The sequence below is a fragment of the Hypomesus nipponensis genome, chromosome 26 (genome assembly GCF_054491055.1).
Source record: "Hypomesus nipponensis isolate SF chromosome 26, ASM5449105v1, whole genome shotgun sequence".
NCBI lineage: Eukaryota > Metazoa > Chordata > Actinopteri > Osmeriformes > Osmeridae > Hypomesus > Hypomesus nipponensis.
In genome coordinates this window covers 11,447,999-11,464,704 of record NC_140386.1, presented here as the reverse complement: position 1 = coordinate 11,464,704, position 16,706 = coordinate 11,447,999, and the positions used below count along the sequence as shown (strand labels likewise).

General features: G+C 46.3%; 2 protein-coding genes across 2 annotated transcripts; both read left to right on the top strand.

Moving 5' to 3' along the window:
* The first annotated feature begins 421 nt into the window (after positions 1 to 421).
* creb3l3a (cAMP responsive element binding protein 3-like 3a) lies at positions 422 to 8,003 on the top strand. Its single transcript, XM_084693137.1, has 10 exons — positions 422 to 561; positions 1,294 to 1,407; positions 2,329 to 2,548; positions 3,155 to 3,288; positions 4,861 to 4,971; positions 5,043 to 5,149; positions 5,562 to 5,630; positions 5,784 to 5,868; positions 6,439 to 6,535; positions 6,933 to 8,003. The coding sequence occupies exons 1-10, from the start codon at positions 541 to 543 to the stop codon at positions 7,238 to 7,240; spliced, it is 1,266 nt and encodes a 421-aa protein (XP_084549263.1). The 5' UTR covers positions 422 to 540; the 3' UTR covers positions 7,241 to 8,003.
* A 5,498-nt stretch (positions 8,004 to 13,501) lies between these two features.
* On the top strand, positions 13,502 to 15,417 carry rxfp3.2b (relaxin family peptide receptor 3.2b). The gene has a single exon (XM_084692859.1). It carries the CDS (start codon positions 13,502 to 13,504, stop codon positions 14,705 to 14,707), a length of 1,206 nt encoding a protein of 401 aa, XP_084548985.1. The 3' UTR covers positions 14,708 to 15,417.
* Positions 15,418 to 16,706: the final 1,289 nt, after the last annotated feature.

The window sequence follows — 16,706 nt, the reverse complement described above, 5'->3', positions numbered from 1 at the left end:
AGCTTGTTTGTGTTTGTCTTTTGTGTTTCTCTGTTTGTTTTGGTGTTAAATGTATGAAACAGTCATTTCTGCAATTCCTGGAACTCACCTGCTCAATAAATGTGACTCAAATGCAAACAAATCAATTGCAAACCACAGCACACAGACTCACTTGTGTTATCTATCTCTGTCAAAGGTGAATACATTCTTCACTTGTAAATAACTTATCAGATGCAGAGGAAAGTGTAACCTTTGACTCCCATCCATCTCAGAGGTCACCTCCCCCGTCTCCAGGCCAACCTGGGAGAGCTTTTAGCTGCTCCAGTTTCCTCAACCAATCACAAGCCACACTCATGCATGTTAGCCATTGAGAAGCCAGCCAGCCTGGGTGACGTCAGGAAGTGTTGTGTTGGCGTGTAAACTTTGGACCAGGGTGCCAGAGAAGGGAAACACAGATGAGATACAATCCTTGGACGAGGGCTTCACAACAAAGGGAACGTATGCTACTTGATTTCTGCATTCTACAGAGTCTTTTGTGTTTGCTACCCAGGAGTCAACACCATGGATCAGTTCCTGGAGCAGGTGAGAGAGAGGCTGGGGGAAAGGGAGGCTTTTATACAAGGCAAAATAGTGCATGTTGAAAGCACAGCAGAAAATCAAGGAGAAGAAGTGCAGAGTATTAACATGTCTCAGCTACCAATGAAATGATAATAATATCTACATTAGATTCTTCTTAGACTGATGGTATGAGACGTGAACATGGAAGGTGGTTCTCTGTGATCAGTGGTAGAGGGGTGGAGGTGAGTGTGAAGTTATAGAAAGAAGGGTGATAATATCCATAAGTGTGCTGTGTGGGGTTAACCCTAAATATATTATTTTCACTTTAGATAAATGTCAAATGAATATGTTAAATTATTAAATAAGATGATATTGTTGTTTGCATCATGTTAAATGAGGAGGAACAGGACGACGACAACAGCTGTAAACAAGAAGAGTGTAAAGCAGGGTCATCTAGGTCTGCGTGTGTGCAAAGTGTGTACATAGTGTGTGTATGCCCTGTGTGTATGTGTGTGTTGGTAGGAATGTGTGCATATGGGTTTGTGTGTTGGTAGGAGTGTGTTTATGTGTGTGTTGGTAGGAGTGTGTGCATATGGGTTTGTGTGTTGGTACATGATAGTGCGTAAATATGTATGTGTTGGTGTTTGTGTGTTGGTAAGAGTCTGTGTGTTTACACTTCTGTGGAATGTTACCACAGGTGTGTTGTGATGTCATCTGTGAGGGGGTGTAACCTTAGGTGTATTGTGATATCATCAGGGCTGCGACGGGGTGGAACTGCTGGACCTGTTATTCGACCAGAACGACGGCATCCTTCGCCATGAGGAGATGGGTCACCATGACAACCAGTGCTGGCCAGTCCCAGAGACAAATGTGAGTTAGGTCATCGTCTTTTTGTTCTGTCTTACGTCTTCATGTCACATCTCTCCACCACAGTCCCTCTCTCCTCTCCCTCCTCCCCTCTCTCCTTTCCTGTCTATTTACAGTAATATGCTGGTAATGTGTATGGTGTGTGTATCGTATTTCATCTAATAAATTAGAAGAAATTAGTAAGAGAGATTCAGAGAATTGCAGCTGCAGTGCGCCCATAGACCAACAAAGAATAGACAAGGAGGTCAAACACAAAGCCTAATATAACATTTAAGCCGTAGAAAATTGAGTAGAAATCTGAAGCAGCATGCCGAAACGTTTTTACACTTCAGCTTTCAAACAGAAAGCTGTGCAGAAAGCACTGCCCACCAACAACAAATCTGTAACACGCAAACTTGGGGTTGATGAAAGGCAAATTTGCCATTGGTGAAGTAAGCTACCTCGCTATATTTTAGGCTACATGTAATTGTCACAATTACTTTATTATAATGTATGATTTGTTTTCAACCAATGTCATAATTTAGAATGATATAATTGCATTCAGTATTATTAAGTAACTTTATTTGGTAAGAGTACAGGGCCTTTGTTTTGAAGGCCTTTTGGAACGCTAGTGAGTGAGAGCTGACAAGCTAACAGCAAGCGAAGCACAGACAGTTTAATGCTCCAATAAAAGTTTAAGGTTGTTATAAGATGTTAGCAATCTAAGGAAACCTCTATTCCCTTGTGCACAGTATGCAGCCAACGAGGTATGTTATTTTGTGTCTGTATTTTACTTTGATGAAGGTTATTTACATGCTGCGCATGTCATTGTATGTTCATATTAAGCTAATGTTGGTGCGGCGTTCATTCAAGGGCGGCGTTTATTCAAAGAAATACAGTATATGGTGTGTGTATATACAGTAACATGCTGGTATGTTGCTTCAGACCCTTGGCCATCATGGAGAGGACTTCCTGCATGTGATCCTGGGTGGCAATGACTCCGTGTCAGGGTCCCCCCTGTGGCCCCCCTCCCCCAGCGACAGTGGCATCAGTGAGGACCCTCCCTCGGACCAGATGGACAGTCCCCAGCGACCTGAGAGCCCCCTCACCAAGCCCCCAAACACAGGGCCACAGCCAGGAGGCAGAGACTTCTCCATCAGTCTCAGTAAGGGTTACCCCGGCAACGAGGCCAGGGCAAAATCCTCCATCCTTACCCCCACCCCGCCCGCTACCACAGAGGGGCCCGGTCGCAAGTTACCTAGCACACATTCACACACATACATACAGTCTCAGTAAGGGTTACCTAGCACATACACACACATACATACAGTCTCAGTAAGGGTTACCTAGCACACATACACACACATACATACAGTCTCAGTAAGGGTTACCTAGCACATACACACACATACATACAGTCTCAGTAAGGGTTACCTAGCACACATTCACACACATACATACAGTCTCAGTAAGGGTTACCTAGCACACATACACACACATACATACAGTCTCAGTAAGGGTTACCTAGCACACATTCACACACATACATACAGTCTCGGTAAGGGTTACCTAGCACACATTCACACACATACATACAGTCTCAGTAAGGGTTACCTAGCACACACACATACACACACAAACAGTCTCAGTAAGGGTTACCTAGCACATACACACACACAAACTCACTAATGCTGCTCGTTCTGTCTGGTCTGTGTGTGCTTATGTGTGTGTGTGTCTGCATGTGTGTGCGTGTCTGCATGTGTGTGTGCAGACGGCTGGGAGTCTGGATGCTTCCCAGGCAGAGTGGGGGAGGCCCAGTGCCCCTTTCAGCTGCCCCCAGACCTGCCCCCCCCGGATCTGCCCTTGACGGTCAAGGACCTGCTGCTGTCTGGCTGCACTGACCTGGTGAGACTCTGATGAGTTAGGGTTAGGACATGATGCATACTAACTACTACCCTGTGTGTGCATGCTGGTGTGTGCATGGTTGTGTGTGTGACTCATGGAGTGACTCATATCAACTTGTTTGTCTCCTTTTGAGGTAAGGAATTTGAACACGAAAAAAAGTTGTCAAAAAACAGGAACATTCTGGCAGCTGGGACGCCAAAAAACCCCCATTAAATTACAGTAGAAAAACTTTTTTTACGTAGCCGTAAAATAATTGTAATTTTCCAGTACCAAATTTCCAAGATATATCTGTAATATTGCATTACATGCTGTTCTTTACCGGTAAATACTACTTTTATTAATTAAAGTTCAATGTAAAAATACAACATTTTAAATAAATAAAAATATTCAAAAAAGCCGTGCACAACATACAGCATCCAGATGCTGTAATCAGAATCCACATATTTACAACATAGCGCCGGCTAGCTGTACAAATTGGAGAGGAATATTGCTCTCAGCAGGTTTGACTCATTAGACAGGTTTGATCGCCATGTAAATGGACAACATTCACACTCAGGGTGAACACTTAATGTATCCAAACTACAGACCATCACATTACACATATCAAAACAGAACAAACACAGCAACAAAACTCCAAGCAATGCTTATCTAACTAAGCCTAAACCTTTAACTTTGTAGCTTTTCAGCTTTCCATAGGGCATTCTGGGTAACAGGAGCGTTGCCGCTGCACAACTATCTAATCAACTTTCCTTCATTCTACTGTGGAGTCTTTAAATGTATTCATTTAGCAGACGCTTTTATCCAAAGCGACTTCCAAGAGAGAGCTTTACTAAAAGTGCATTGATCAATGATCATAAACAACGAGATAGCCCCAAAAAGGCTTTTGTAGTCTTTGATATTGACTGGTACATGCTGGGATTGCATGACGTCAACTACCCGAGCACAGTTCACCCTTCAAGGTCCCTGTGTCTAAACCAAAAATTATGTTATTAAGAAATGATTTGACCGTGGGATGAAAGTAAATATCTGCAAAACAACTGTTAAAATAGCTAGTTTTGATAAAGTGAAATTATGTGTTTTAACAGAACATTTTGGTGAAATGTGTATTGATATAATAATAAAAAAATACATTTTACTGTATATTTTTAAGTAACAATATTTTGCTGTAATTTCAATGTAAATATATACATTTACATTTTGCCATTGTCTTTCTATTTGTATTTCTTGTCATTCAGAAATACAGAAAAAAACACGTATAATTTACAGAAAAAGTACTGTAATTTAATAGTTTTTTTTACAGTGTAGCTTGGAGAGAAAATGAGAAATGGACAGAGAGAGAGAGGGAGGGAGGGAGAGAGATGAAAAGAGGATCAGCCTATATAATTAGTGAGAGGAGACCATGAAATGAACAAGACAAAGCAGACACCCTGGGTATGCTGCTCTGACCTCACATCCTGACCAGTGGGGGAGGGGGTTAGAGGGGAAATAAGGAGAGGGAGGAGGAAGGGGGAGAGAGGGATTGGGAGAAAGGAGAGAGAGTTTGATGTTGATGCAGTTTCTCCCTTACCCCAGCCCCCGCAGCAGTCCCAGAAGTTATTCCAGGAGCTGGTTCTGAACGATGATGAGAAGAAGCTTCTGGCCAAGGAGGGTGTAACTTTGCCCAGCCAGCTGCCCCTGACGAAGGTACGTTGAACCCTGACCCCTGTGATGTTGAACCTTGAGCTAGTCTGACCTCATATCTGTTCCTCCTGCAGTACGAGGAGAGAATTCTGAAGAAGATCCGCAGAAAGATCCGGAATAAACAGTCAGCTCAGGAGAGCAGGAAGAAGAAGAAGGAGTATATCGATGGGCTGGAGAGCAGGTAGGAGGAGGAGAGGAGGATGGGGAAGGAGGAGGAGAGGGGAGAAGGAGGAGGAGAGGAGGAGGATAGAAGAGGAGAAGGGGGAGAGGGGAGGAGGAAGAGGGGAGGAGGAAGGGGATAAGAAGAAGGACAGGGAAGGAGGAGGGGAAGAGAGAGATATACTCCAAAATACATCAAGACCAAGAGACTGGATATGCAACCACATACTAATAGTAATGTATTCTTAATACACAACCACATAATAATAACAATGTATTCATTTAGATCTGCTCCATTCCCCAATGATGTAAAAATGTATTTCTGTGAGTCCTCATGCTCTGTGTGTGTCGTCATGTAATCATGCTGTGTGTGTGTCGTCATGTATTCATGCTATGTGTTTGATTGTGTGTGTGTGTGTGTGAATGACCTGCAGGATGGCGGCTTGTAATGCTAACAACCAGGAGCTGCAGAGAAAGCTATTCCAGCTGGAAAGGAGCAACACGTAGGTTGTGTGTGTGTGGAAGTATGTGTGTGTGTGTGTGTGTGCATATGTGTGGTGAGTGTAGTGTGTTACTCTGCCGGCCTCCCCCTCCACCTCCCCCAAACCTTTCTCTCCCTTTCCGTCACCCCACACACACACACCTCCCCCCTCCAGGTCTCTCATGGAGCAACTCCGGAAGCTGCAGTCTCTGGTGATGAATGGCTCCAACAAGCCAGCACAGACTGGGACCTGTGTCCTGGTAGGACCTCATACACGCTGAGGACACACACACACACACAGCATGAGGACACACATTCAGAGACAGACCGTATGAGCAGTCAGCCTGCACATGAATGAGACCAACAGACACACAAACACTGGTGCTCCACACCCCTATACACACACATTTACACACACAGAGATATAGACACATACACACACACATACACACACACATACACCACACACACACTTCCACCCAACAATACTAATGCCACTTCTAGGGACTCTCCCAGACAGAACAACTTAGAGTCTTCAGAATGTCTTGATTTAAGCCTACCCCTCCTCCTCATCTCCCCTCCTCCTCCTCCTCATCTCCCCTCCTCCTCATCTCCCCTCCTCCTCCTCCTTATCTCCCCTCCTCCTCATCTCCCCTCCTCCTCCTCCTTATCTCCCCTCCTCCTTATCTCCCCTCCTCCTCCTCCTTATCTCCCCTCCTCCCTCTACCTCTCCTCTCCCTCCTCCACTTCTCTGTCCTCCCTCTCACTCTTCACCCCCTACTCCATATTTCTCTCTTCTCTCTCTCTCCTCCCTCTCTCTCTCCTCCCAGGTTCTCCTTCTCTCCTTCTCCCTTCTCCTCTTCCCCAGCCTCAAGCCCTTCTCAGACACCAAGGTGAGCCAGGGGGGAGACTTCAGCCCTATCAGAGGTGAGTGTATCTTTCACCACCCTCCCCCACCCTAACCCTACACACCAACCACCACCTTCCCCCACCCTAACCCTACACACCAAGTCAGGCAGTCGGCACTTTAACCGCAGTGTGGCATGTTTGTACATATCTCGCCATGCTTTTACGCGCAAATTGCAAAACAAATACGCCTGAAGTGGGCGCAAAAGTGTTAGTACATGAGGCCCTGTGTCTCTTATAAAAGGTTAGATGAGAACAATAATGGAACTGATGCTAAATATCTTTGTAAGGTGACACTCAATGACATACCTCTCCTCTCCTTCTCTCCTCCTCTCCCCCTCTATCTCCTCCCTCCTCCTGCATCATGTCCCTCTCGCCACCCCGCTCTTCCCCTCCTCCCCTCCCCCCCCCCCCCCAGTCCAGTCTCGTTCCCTCCACAACCTCGAGGCCTCCAGAGTGCTGCAGGTCTCAGACCCTCCCTACTCTGCCCCCGACGACAAGCCCAATGCCTCCCCTCGTTTCCCTCGTGACGGTGATCACATCGCCGCCCTGCTGGGGAAGATGAGTGTGGCAGGGGGGCGGGGCCACCTGCAGCCTCTCTCTCTTAACGAAAGCCAGGATGACCAGATGCATTACCATGGCGACCCCATCACCGGTCACATATCGATGGTTACTTTGGATCCCCGTCGTCGGCCAACCCTTCGCCCGCACGCTGATGACATGTGAAACCTAATCACAATTCATGTGGGGAGGAGAGGAAGGGAGGAGAGCAAGGGGAGAGGGTGATGAGTCGGTGGTAGAGCAGGGATGAGAGCAGGAGGAGAGGGGGAGGAGTGGGTGAGGGTGGGAGGTAGAGGAGGGAGGAGAGGGGGAGGAGTGGGTGAGGGTGGGAGGTAGAGCAGGGAGGAGAGCAGGAGGAGAGGGGGAGGGTGGGAGGTAGAGGAGGGAGGAGAGAGGGAGGAGAGGGGGAGGAGTGGGAGTGGGTGAGGGTGGGAGGTAGAGGAGGGAGGAGAGCAGGAGGAGAGGGGGAGGAGTGGGAGTGGGTGAGGGTGGGAGGTAGAGGAGGGAGGAGAGGGGGAGGAGAGGGGGAGGAGTGGGTGAGGGTGGGAGGTAGAGGAGGGAGGAGAGGGGGAGGAGTGGGTGAGGGTGGGAGGTAGAGGAGGGAGGAGAGGGGGAGGAGTGGGTGAGGGTGGGAGGTAGAGGAGGGAGGAGAGAGGGAGGAGTGGGTGAGGGTGGGAGGTAGAGGAGGAAGGAGAGCAGGAGGAGAGGGAACTATTATAGCTATTAGACCCCCCCAGCTCCTCCTCCAACACACACACATTTTTTTTAAGGGTATTACTTAAGAATAGCCAGGGGTGTTCAGGAAGTTTTACAAAACCTGTTTTTGCTATTGTTAAATTGTAAAAAAAAAAAATATCTAAACTTTGTCATTGATCCTGCATTCTTAATGTAAATTGTAAAATGACTGCAATTACAGAGTTGATCTTCAGCATTGGTTACTTTGGAATTAATGACCATCAGGCTTCAAAACTGAAACGAGTAGCGAGGAGAAAAGGGGTGCAGCTTGGGGAACAGCTGGGGTGCGGGTATGATTAGGGATAGGGGTACGAGTGTACACACCATCTCATTGTATAAGTACTGTACAAATGGTGGAATTACATATCTCCAATGTATCATATTGATGACCAATATAGAAATAGTGTGAACGGAACAATCTAGTTTCACTAAAAGTGCCTCACATAAACTGGATGCAAAATGTTGTCTCCAGTGTCTGTCTGTCTGTGTGTGTGTGCGTGTACACATGCAAATGTGTATTTTCATCCTATTAAAGTCACATTCCATTAATATTTTAAAGGTATTTCAAGAGAGAAATGGGGAGAGAGGGAGACAGAGGAGGGAGGGACAGAGAGAGGGGGGAGGGACAGAGAGGGAGAGCAGTATCTGAGTATTTCCCCAGGGAGAAACACCTGCCTTTGTCTCCTCGTTCATACTTTCCAAGGATCAAAGTGTCTCGTGACAATCTCAAATTAGATTTGGCCACACTATGACAGAAATCCCTATGTTCAGAACAACCTTCTCCAAGCCATGGAAGAAGCTTGTGGGGACATTGCTCTGGACTCTTGTAAGGGATAGCTCAGGCATTCAAGGGCATTTTCCTCTGCTGTTTGGCTAGAGAAAACATTGCCTGTGATGTTGATGAAAATCTCTGGCCTGCCCCTGGTCAGAGACAGGATATTGACCCAGAGTGAACAGTACTGTAGCGTACTCAAGCCCTGTTACCCAGGTGAAAATGCTTTGCTTATTTCCTTTTTTTCTAGTTTCACTAAAAGTGCCTCAAATAAACTGGATGCAAAATGCTGTCTCCAGTGTCTGTCTGAGTGTGTGTCTGTGTACACATGCGTGTGTGTGTTTTCATCCTATTAAAGTCACATTCCATTACTATTTAAAAAGGTATTTCAAGAGAGAAAGGGGGAGAGAGTGAGAGAGGGGGGAGGGACAGCGAGAGGGGGGAGGGACAGCGAGAGGGGGTAGGGACAGAGAGAGGGAGAGCAGTATCTGAGTATTTCCCCAGGGAGAAACAGCATCAGTGGTGTCTGATGCTGTCACCTGAGTGTGAAGCTTCTTCTCCATGCTGCTCTCACAGTAGATGAGAGGAGACACGAAGGGTTGTCCCAGGAGACAGGGCTAACTGGGTCAATCTAACCAGGAGACAGGGCTAACTGAGTGAGCTAATCCTAACTCTGGGCCAGGAGTTGAACAGGGTGGCTAGGAGGGCCCCTCTGTCACAGAGACAGTATTGGGGGCTAGGGTGACCCCTATTTCAGACCCCAGAGAGGGTGACAGGGAGACAGACAATGTGTTTACAAAGTGAGGTGATTGGTGGAGAGACCATGAGAGAACAGAGACACTAACAGAGTGAAGTAGCCGACTCCCTCCTTTTCTCTTTCCTCCCCTCCCCTTCTCTCTATTCATTTCACCTTCAATCTTCTCTGCTCCTTTCCTCTCCTGTCTCCTCTCCCTGCACCGCCCCCAGATTAATTCAGAGAGGTGCAAAGAATTTGTAGCCGCAGAGAACCCGTGTTGACATTCTGTGACAAGGTGCTGTGGAGGCTTATTGCCAGAACAAACGTACAGTTTTTCTCGATTGCCAACACACAAAAATGGTATGTGTAAGCACATCCTCACAAAAACATTTTGCTAATTCCCAGCAGAAAGACCATGTACCCAGTCTTTAAACACAATTTGCCCTTTTTGAAACTTTACTCAGGTTCATTCACACTTCTTTGCAAAAGTCTAAACAGACCTCTCACTTTAAGACACAATTGTCCCCATTATGTCATTTAGAAAACACTGCCATTTGATAAGTAAACTCAGGCCACCGCAATTCAAACACCCGTAACAACCAATTATCCATGTGTAAGCACTAACAAATAAAAATACTCAACAAGCAACCAGGGGTTTGGAATTAATAAAAAGGTAAGCTTATTTGTACTTTGAAATCATGGATGCAAATACCAGAGGAAAAGGCAGAATTGTCAGAATGAGAGGAGATGGAGAAGGCAGAGGCAGAGGAATCTCTGTCACAGATCCTCATCTTGCACCCCTCAGACGGTCTAGTCCCCCAGAATACTGAGGATGGCGGAGGAACACGGACCGACTCACATCTGCACATCATAACCAATTACACACAGTATGTAAACCCTGTTCAGACCAGGCACAGTTGTGGGTAATTGTCTTTGCGCTACGCTATCGCTATTCTAGGTATCCTAAACAACTATTGTATTGTTTAAATGTACTACAGATTATAAGTAAAGTCTACACTTCACCTGCCTTTGTCTCCTCATTTATACATTCCAAGGATCAAAGTGTCTCATGACAATCTCAAATTAGATATGGCCACACTATGACAGAAATCCCTATGTACAGAACAACCTTCTCCAAGCCATGGAAGAAGCTTGTGGGGACATTGCTCTGGACTCTTGTCAGGGATAGCTCAGGGATTCAATGGCATTTTCCTCTGCTGTTTGGCTAGAGAAAACATTGCCTGTGATGTTGATGAAAATCTCTGGCCTGCCCCTGGTCAGAGACAGGACGCTGACCCAGAGTGAACACTACTGTAGCGTACTCAAGCCCTGTTATCCAGGTGAAAATGCTTTGCTTATTTCCTTGTTTTTTTTGTTTTAGTTTTCAAAAATTACAATTTACAGAAATGAATTTATATTGTTGACTAACAGTACTACTATTTGTATATTGTGACCACTACTGTAACAAGAGCTCAAAATGCAATTGCTGAAAAATAAACCTGTAATATTTTTTGCAATTTTTTGATTTAAATCATGTCAAACTCATGAGGTGGAACATATCTAAAATTCAGGGACAAACAAAGTTTGGTTTCTAACACAGATAATATGGTTTTGACTAGTGTTTGATTTTGGGTCAAAAGTCAAGGGTTTGACCAAACAGTGTAAATATGAAGATGTGTGTTTAGAGTTTGGACACTACTACTCCAGACACACATTCAGCACACACACACCCATTATGTCAGTCTCATAACCACTGACACCCGTCAAGTAATACCTACACCCATTTACACACACACACCTGCGCTCTACTGGTACTGTCATTACTGAAGTAATCCAAACCGTAACACTAAATTAATGACAGAGAAACTGATGTGAAACATCAGCACTGAATTAAATACCTTGAAAATACTTTGATGGGTGCATTTTACATTTAGTCATTTAGCAGTACTTCTCATCCTGAGCAACTTACAGTTAGTACAGGGACATTCCCCCCGAGGCAAGGGTGAAGGGCATTGGCCAAGGACACAACGTCATGAGGCTTGGTGGAAATCGAACCGTCAACCTTCTGATTATTAGCCCGATTCCCTAACCGCTCAGCCGTCTGACCCCATACTTGATAGAACCCTAACCCTAACCCTTGACTCAGGTTAGTGGAATCCTTTGAAACATTCATCTGTGGGGTTTTAATCATGGAGAGAGTGCAGAGGCCCAAAAGTTGCTTTAATCAGCCTCCTCTGGCCCTGCTTTCACTGTCTCCAGGGCCTACCACCCTCCCCCCTTCATCCTCCCCCCTCCTCTCTTCATCACCTCCAACCCACCTCCTTCCAATCTTTCATCCGTTCCCCCCTCCCTTCATCCTCCCCCACTCTTTCCAGGGAGAGGGGGGGTCAAGGTGTTCTCCATCTAAGAAGCAATTCCTCCATTCCGTTTAATCTCCAAATGCAGTTCCTCTCTCCAGTGTTCACCCTGGAGTTCCTCTTCCCCACTTTAGGGGTGCTGTATTGACTCTATTTCAGTTGCACATATGTAGAATGTTCTAGATAAAATATAACTTTTTACGACATTGATGTGTTTATTTGTGTGACTCACAAAAGTCAGTGAAACAGAGGAGATTTACACCAACTCTTTACTGCCAGGGGCTCTGCCAAGGGTTATGTGTGCAAGTGTATGTATGTGTGTGCATGTGTGAGATAGATGGTGTTTGCTTGTGTATCTATGTGTGTGCGTGTATGTTTGTGTGAGAGAGATGGTGACATTGTGTGGGGAGAGGCATGGTCATTTCAATGTAAACACAAAGGAGTTGTTTGGGGTCAAGACCTTATGTAGTAGATGGATGGATGGAATAATTTATTGGCATGAGTAGAGAGGAAGGGGGATGCACCCTTCGCTCTAATTTTCTTTCCGACATTTGAATATAAATATAATCCGTTCGCACACAGTCACTCACTCAAGCTGGGACCCATACAAGTTTTCATTTCTTAATCCAGTTACTCATCCATCCAACCACTCCACAGGTCTCCCATCTGTCTGGTTCAAAATAACACCAAATGGGACTTGGCACGCGATGAACCAATAATGCTATTTCGAATCGCTTGAAAGTTTCGTGACCTCTTTCCTCACCGTTTTAAAGCACGAGCAGAGCGAGGGACGCGTATGGGGAGTAGTGTCACGTGGTGACTAACTTGACTGCTTGGTCCCTTTCACTCTAGTGTCCAGGGACAGGAAACCGGCTGGCCGGTAACATAATGTGATATGATATTCCTTTAGTTCTCGAACCGGCCATTGAAACTGAGTGATTGTACAAGGCATAGAAAACTCTATTAACATGCGCTGTCAATCGATCACATCCCCACGAGAGCCGTCCGCCTGCCTAAGTTTCAGTTTCACTCTCTGAAGGCGCCTCTCCTGTCTGCCTGGGTTTTCTAAGGGAAACTAGTTTGTATTCCCAGAGAGTTGCGAATTGGTCTTCATCGACTTTGATAATGAACCTGGTGCAATTCAACTCCTCTTTGAAATTACTCTCAAAGCTTAACCTGATGCACAATGATGCGGAAAGTTGTACCTCAAACGAATTTAACTAAGTCTATCTCAATCAAAGCCTGTTTGCTTTGCGCGTGGACTCTTTGGGAATTAAGAGTCACAATAGCGACACACCACAAACAAGATTAACGTGAACGTCAGAATTTATAATTCTCTACCCGATGAGGAACAAGCATAGGCGGTATTTACCGATGCTATTTCTGGGTTATTAGTCTGTTCTCCCGGTGGTAGAGCGACGCTGCGAGCCTCAGTTTTGCGCGCGCACGGGACTTGTATAAAAGAATGTGTTGCGGCTCCGTGCCCTGATAAGGCTGTGGAACCTGTGTGGATACGGCTGGTGACGGTCATGTCTAGCACCGGACGGAAAACTTCTGTTTTCTGATTGATCTTAGCTTTCGAATTCGACAGCAAATGTAACAGTTTCACCATTAGTCGCAAGGAATATTTTAACCTTCAGTTTCATCCACGTTTAAAATCTATTGACGACGCACCCTCATCACTAAGTTCCTGTGTCGACTGGAACACGACAGAGTGAGTGAGTCAGATAGGGTTAGGAGAGTGAGCTGAGAGAAGATAAAGATAACAAAATAAAAGGGAGCAAAACGAGAGAGAGAGGAGGGTGATTACCCTGGAAACTTTACAGATGCAGTCCTTCATGCTGAACGCCAGCCGAGGTTGCCTCCAGACTTCCGCCTGTGAGGAGGAGCAGCTGGAGGAGGTGCTGGCTAACTGCTCCTACGGCTCCTCCAGTCTCTCCCTGCGCTGCTGGTTGCAACTTCTCACCAGGGAGTCTGTCCTGGAGCTGCAGGGAGACACCTCCAGCCTGGCCTCGCGGGTCTCTATGGCACTGGTCTACAGCATGGTGTGTGCTCTGGGGCTGGTGGGCAACTCCCTCGCCCTCTACCTGCTCCATTCCCGCCACCGGCAAAAGCAGTCTTCCATCAACTGCTTCGTCATGAGCCTGGCCGTTACCGACCTGCAGTTCACGCTCACGCTCCCATTCTGGGCAGTGGACACAGCGCTGGATTTCCGTTGGCCGTTTGGCCGTATCATGTGCAAGATTGTGAGCTCAGTGACCATGATGAACATGTATGCCAGCGTGTTCTTCCTGACTGCCATGAGTGTGGCGAGGTACTACTCTGTCTCGTCTGCTCTCAAGATGCGCAGCCGGCGAGCCGCCAAAGCCAGCGCCAAGTGGGTGAGCCTGGGCGTGTGGGCAGTGTCTCTCCTGGCCACGCTCCCCCACGCTGTTTACTCCACCAGTGTGCACGTGTCAGACGAGGAGCTGTGTCTGGTCAAGTTCCCAGAGTCGGGCAGCTGGGACCCTCAGCTGCTCCTGGGCCTGTACCAGCTGCAGAAGGTGCTGCTGGGCTTTTTCCTCCCGCTGGTGGTCATCACCACCTGCTACCTGCTGCTGCTGCGCTTCGTCCTCAGCCGGAGGATCGCCGGCGGCACCGGCGGGGTGGACAGTGAGAAGGACCGCCTGAAGCGCCGCTCCAAGGTCACCAAATCAGTGGCCATCGTGGTTCTCTCATTCTTCCTGTGCTGGCTTCCCAACCAGGCCCTCACCCTCTGGGGGGTGCTGATCAAGTTCGACTTAGTGCCATTCAGCGTGGCCTTCTACAACGCCCAGGCCTACATCTTCCCAATCTCCGTGTGTCTGGCGCACACCAACTCCTGCCTCAACCCCGTCCTCTACTGCCTCATCCGCAGGGAGTTCCGAGCCGGCCTCAAGGAGATCCTGCTGAAGGCCACGCCCTCCTTCTCCAGACTGACTCACCTGCTGCCTTGCAGGAGTAAGGTGGCCGAGGCCCCGCCCATTCTTGTCCTGGTCCAGATGGATGCGTGAGCGGGGCTCGATTTATCTGGCCTGGCAGAGACAGTATCTGTGCTTGATTCATGGTGGTTGATTGGCCTAATGAAATGGAAACAGTTGTGCCAAACAGTGCTTCACCCAGCTTACCTGGAGCCCCCCCCCCCCCCGGTGAGGTGGACTAGAGGCCCCAGGGACACAGTCTGCCTGCAGAGCTGACAGGAGCTCAAACGCTACGCTTTTCACAGCAACCTCTGATTTTTGATTGATTCCAGCAATAGATTCATAAGAATTGTCTGTAGGGATGTGCTCTAGTTTTCCTCTCTCTTTCTCTTTCTCCCTCCCTCTCTGTCTCTGTCTTATTCTCTCAGTCTTTCTGTCTGTTGCTCCCCATCTCATTCCACCTCCTCCCTTGCTCTTAGAAATTCCCTTTGCATTCTTCAAATGTTGTTGCTGGTGTTTCAAAACCCATTGACACTGTATGACTATGTTTAGCTTGTGTTCTGCTCCTCTCTCTTGCCAACCGTCTCTGGAGGAGGGGATCCCTCTCTGAATTGCTCCTCCCAAGGTTTCTTCCATTTTTTCTCCCGTTGGGAGTTTTTCTGGGAGTTTTTCCTTGTCTTCCTTGAGGGTTTAGGTTGGTTGAGGGGCAGTTCTATGGGCGTATGTGAAGCCCTCTGTGACATGCTTGCGTGTAAAAAGGGCTATACAAATAAATTTGATTTGATTTGATTTGATTTGATTCAAATGAAGCCTTTACTGCAGCAATTATGTTTATGTCTTACTTGTTTAATACAGTAACCGTACATTCTATAAAGCTATTCTGAGATGGGTCATTCATTTTTTGTTCTGAATTTCTGCAGCAAAAGAAACAAAATGCATGCATTTACTAAACCTAACAAAATAAAAATGTAGAGAGGCTTCAAAAGAAACTGCATTGGAAAACACAATCTATGATCCATATACTGTGAGACCTGACTTTCCGTGGAAGTACACAAAGCAGCGCGCAGCTAAACTAAGATCTGAGATCTAAATTTTGGAGCGTGACAAAGGTACAGACCAGAGCCAAATAGAGTGGATTTTTTAAAACCAACCCTTTTACAGCTACATTTTTTTAATTGTGAGATTTTTATAGGAAAAAGGTGTCAATGGGACTTGAGGTTCACTGCATGTCCATTTTACATTTACACATTTAGCAGACGCTTTTATCCAAAGCGACTTCCAAGAGAGAGCTTTACAAAAGAGCATAGGTCACTGATCATAACAACGAGGTAGTCCCAAACACTGCAAGCAGCCAAAACATGAAGCATACATTGTGAAAAAACGAAACAAGTGCCAAAGGGAAGACCCATAAAAGCATGCAGTTATACAAGTTACAAATTAAAACAACATGAACCCCAAAAAGTGCAAGACTGTACCTGTAGAAGAATAATCAACAGTAAAATATTTCACAGCGAGTACAAGAGTAACTTCGTTATAACTAACCTACAAGAGCAAAAAGTCTCTCAATAAGAGTCATTGTGATCCTGGAGGAAACTAACATCAGGTCCAATCAAGCAAGCATTCCTAAGTGCCGTTGTACTCCCGGAACAAGTGCGTCTTGATTTTACCCACCGAACTGTCGTTATTCAACTATGACAAGGAAAACTCGGTTTTGCAGTCAATGACTCCTTTAACTAATGAGCATGATTTACAGATTAAGGTTATTTGCAATAAATACATTGTAAATGGATTTCATAATAAAATAAAATCCCTTCTGATTCTGATAACACTCGCACAACCTTCTGACCATGAAAGACAAGTGAAACCTTGAGAGGTCATATAAAGGGTATCGTCCACATGATATTTTCCCCTAATTAATTAAATTCCAGAGTTTGAACATGGAAACTCCCGGATTTGTGAAGAAGCAGATCAGAGAGTAGCAGCTTGGAGAAAGCGCACTGTATGGCACCAGAGCCTGTTTAAGGAGAGCCTTGCCACTCCCTATTAAACCCCATTGTACCGAATTTGGCTGCAGTTCAGAACCCGGAACTTT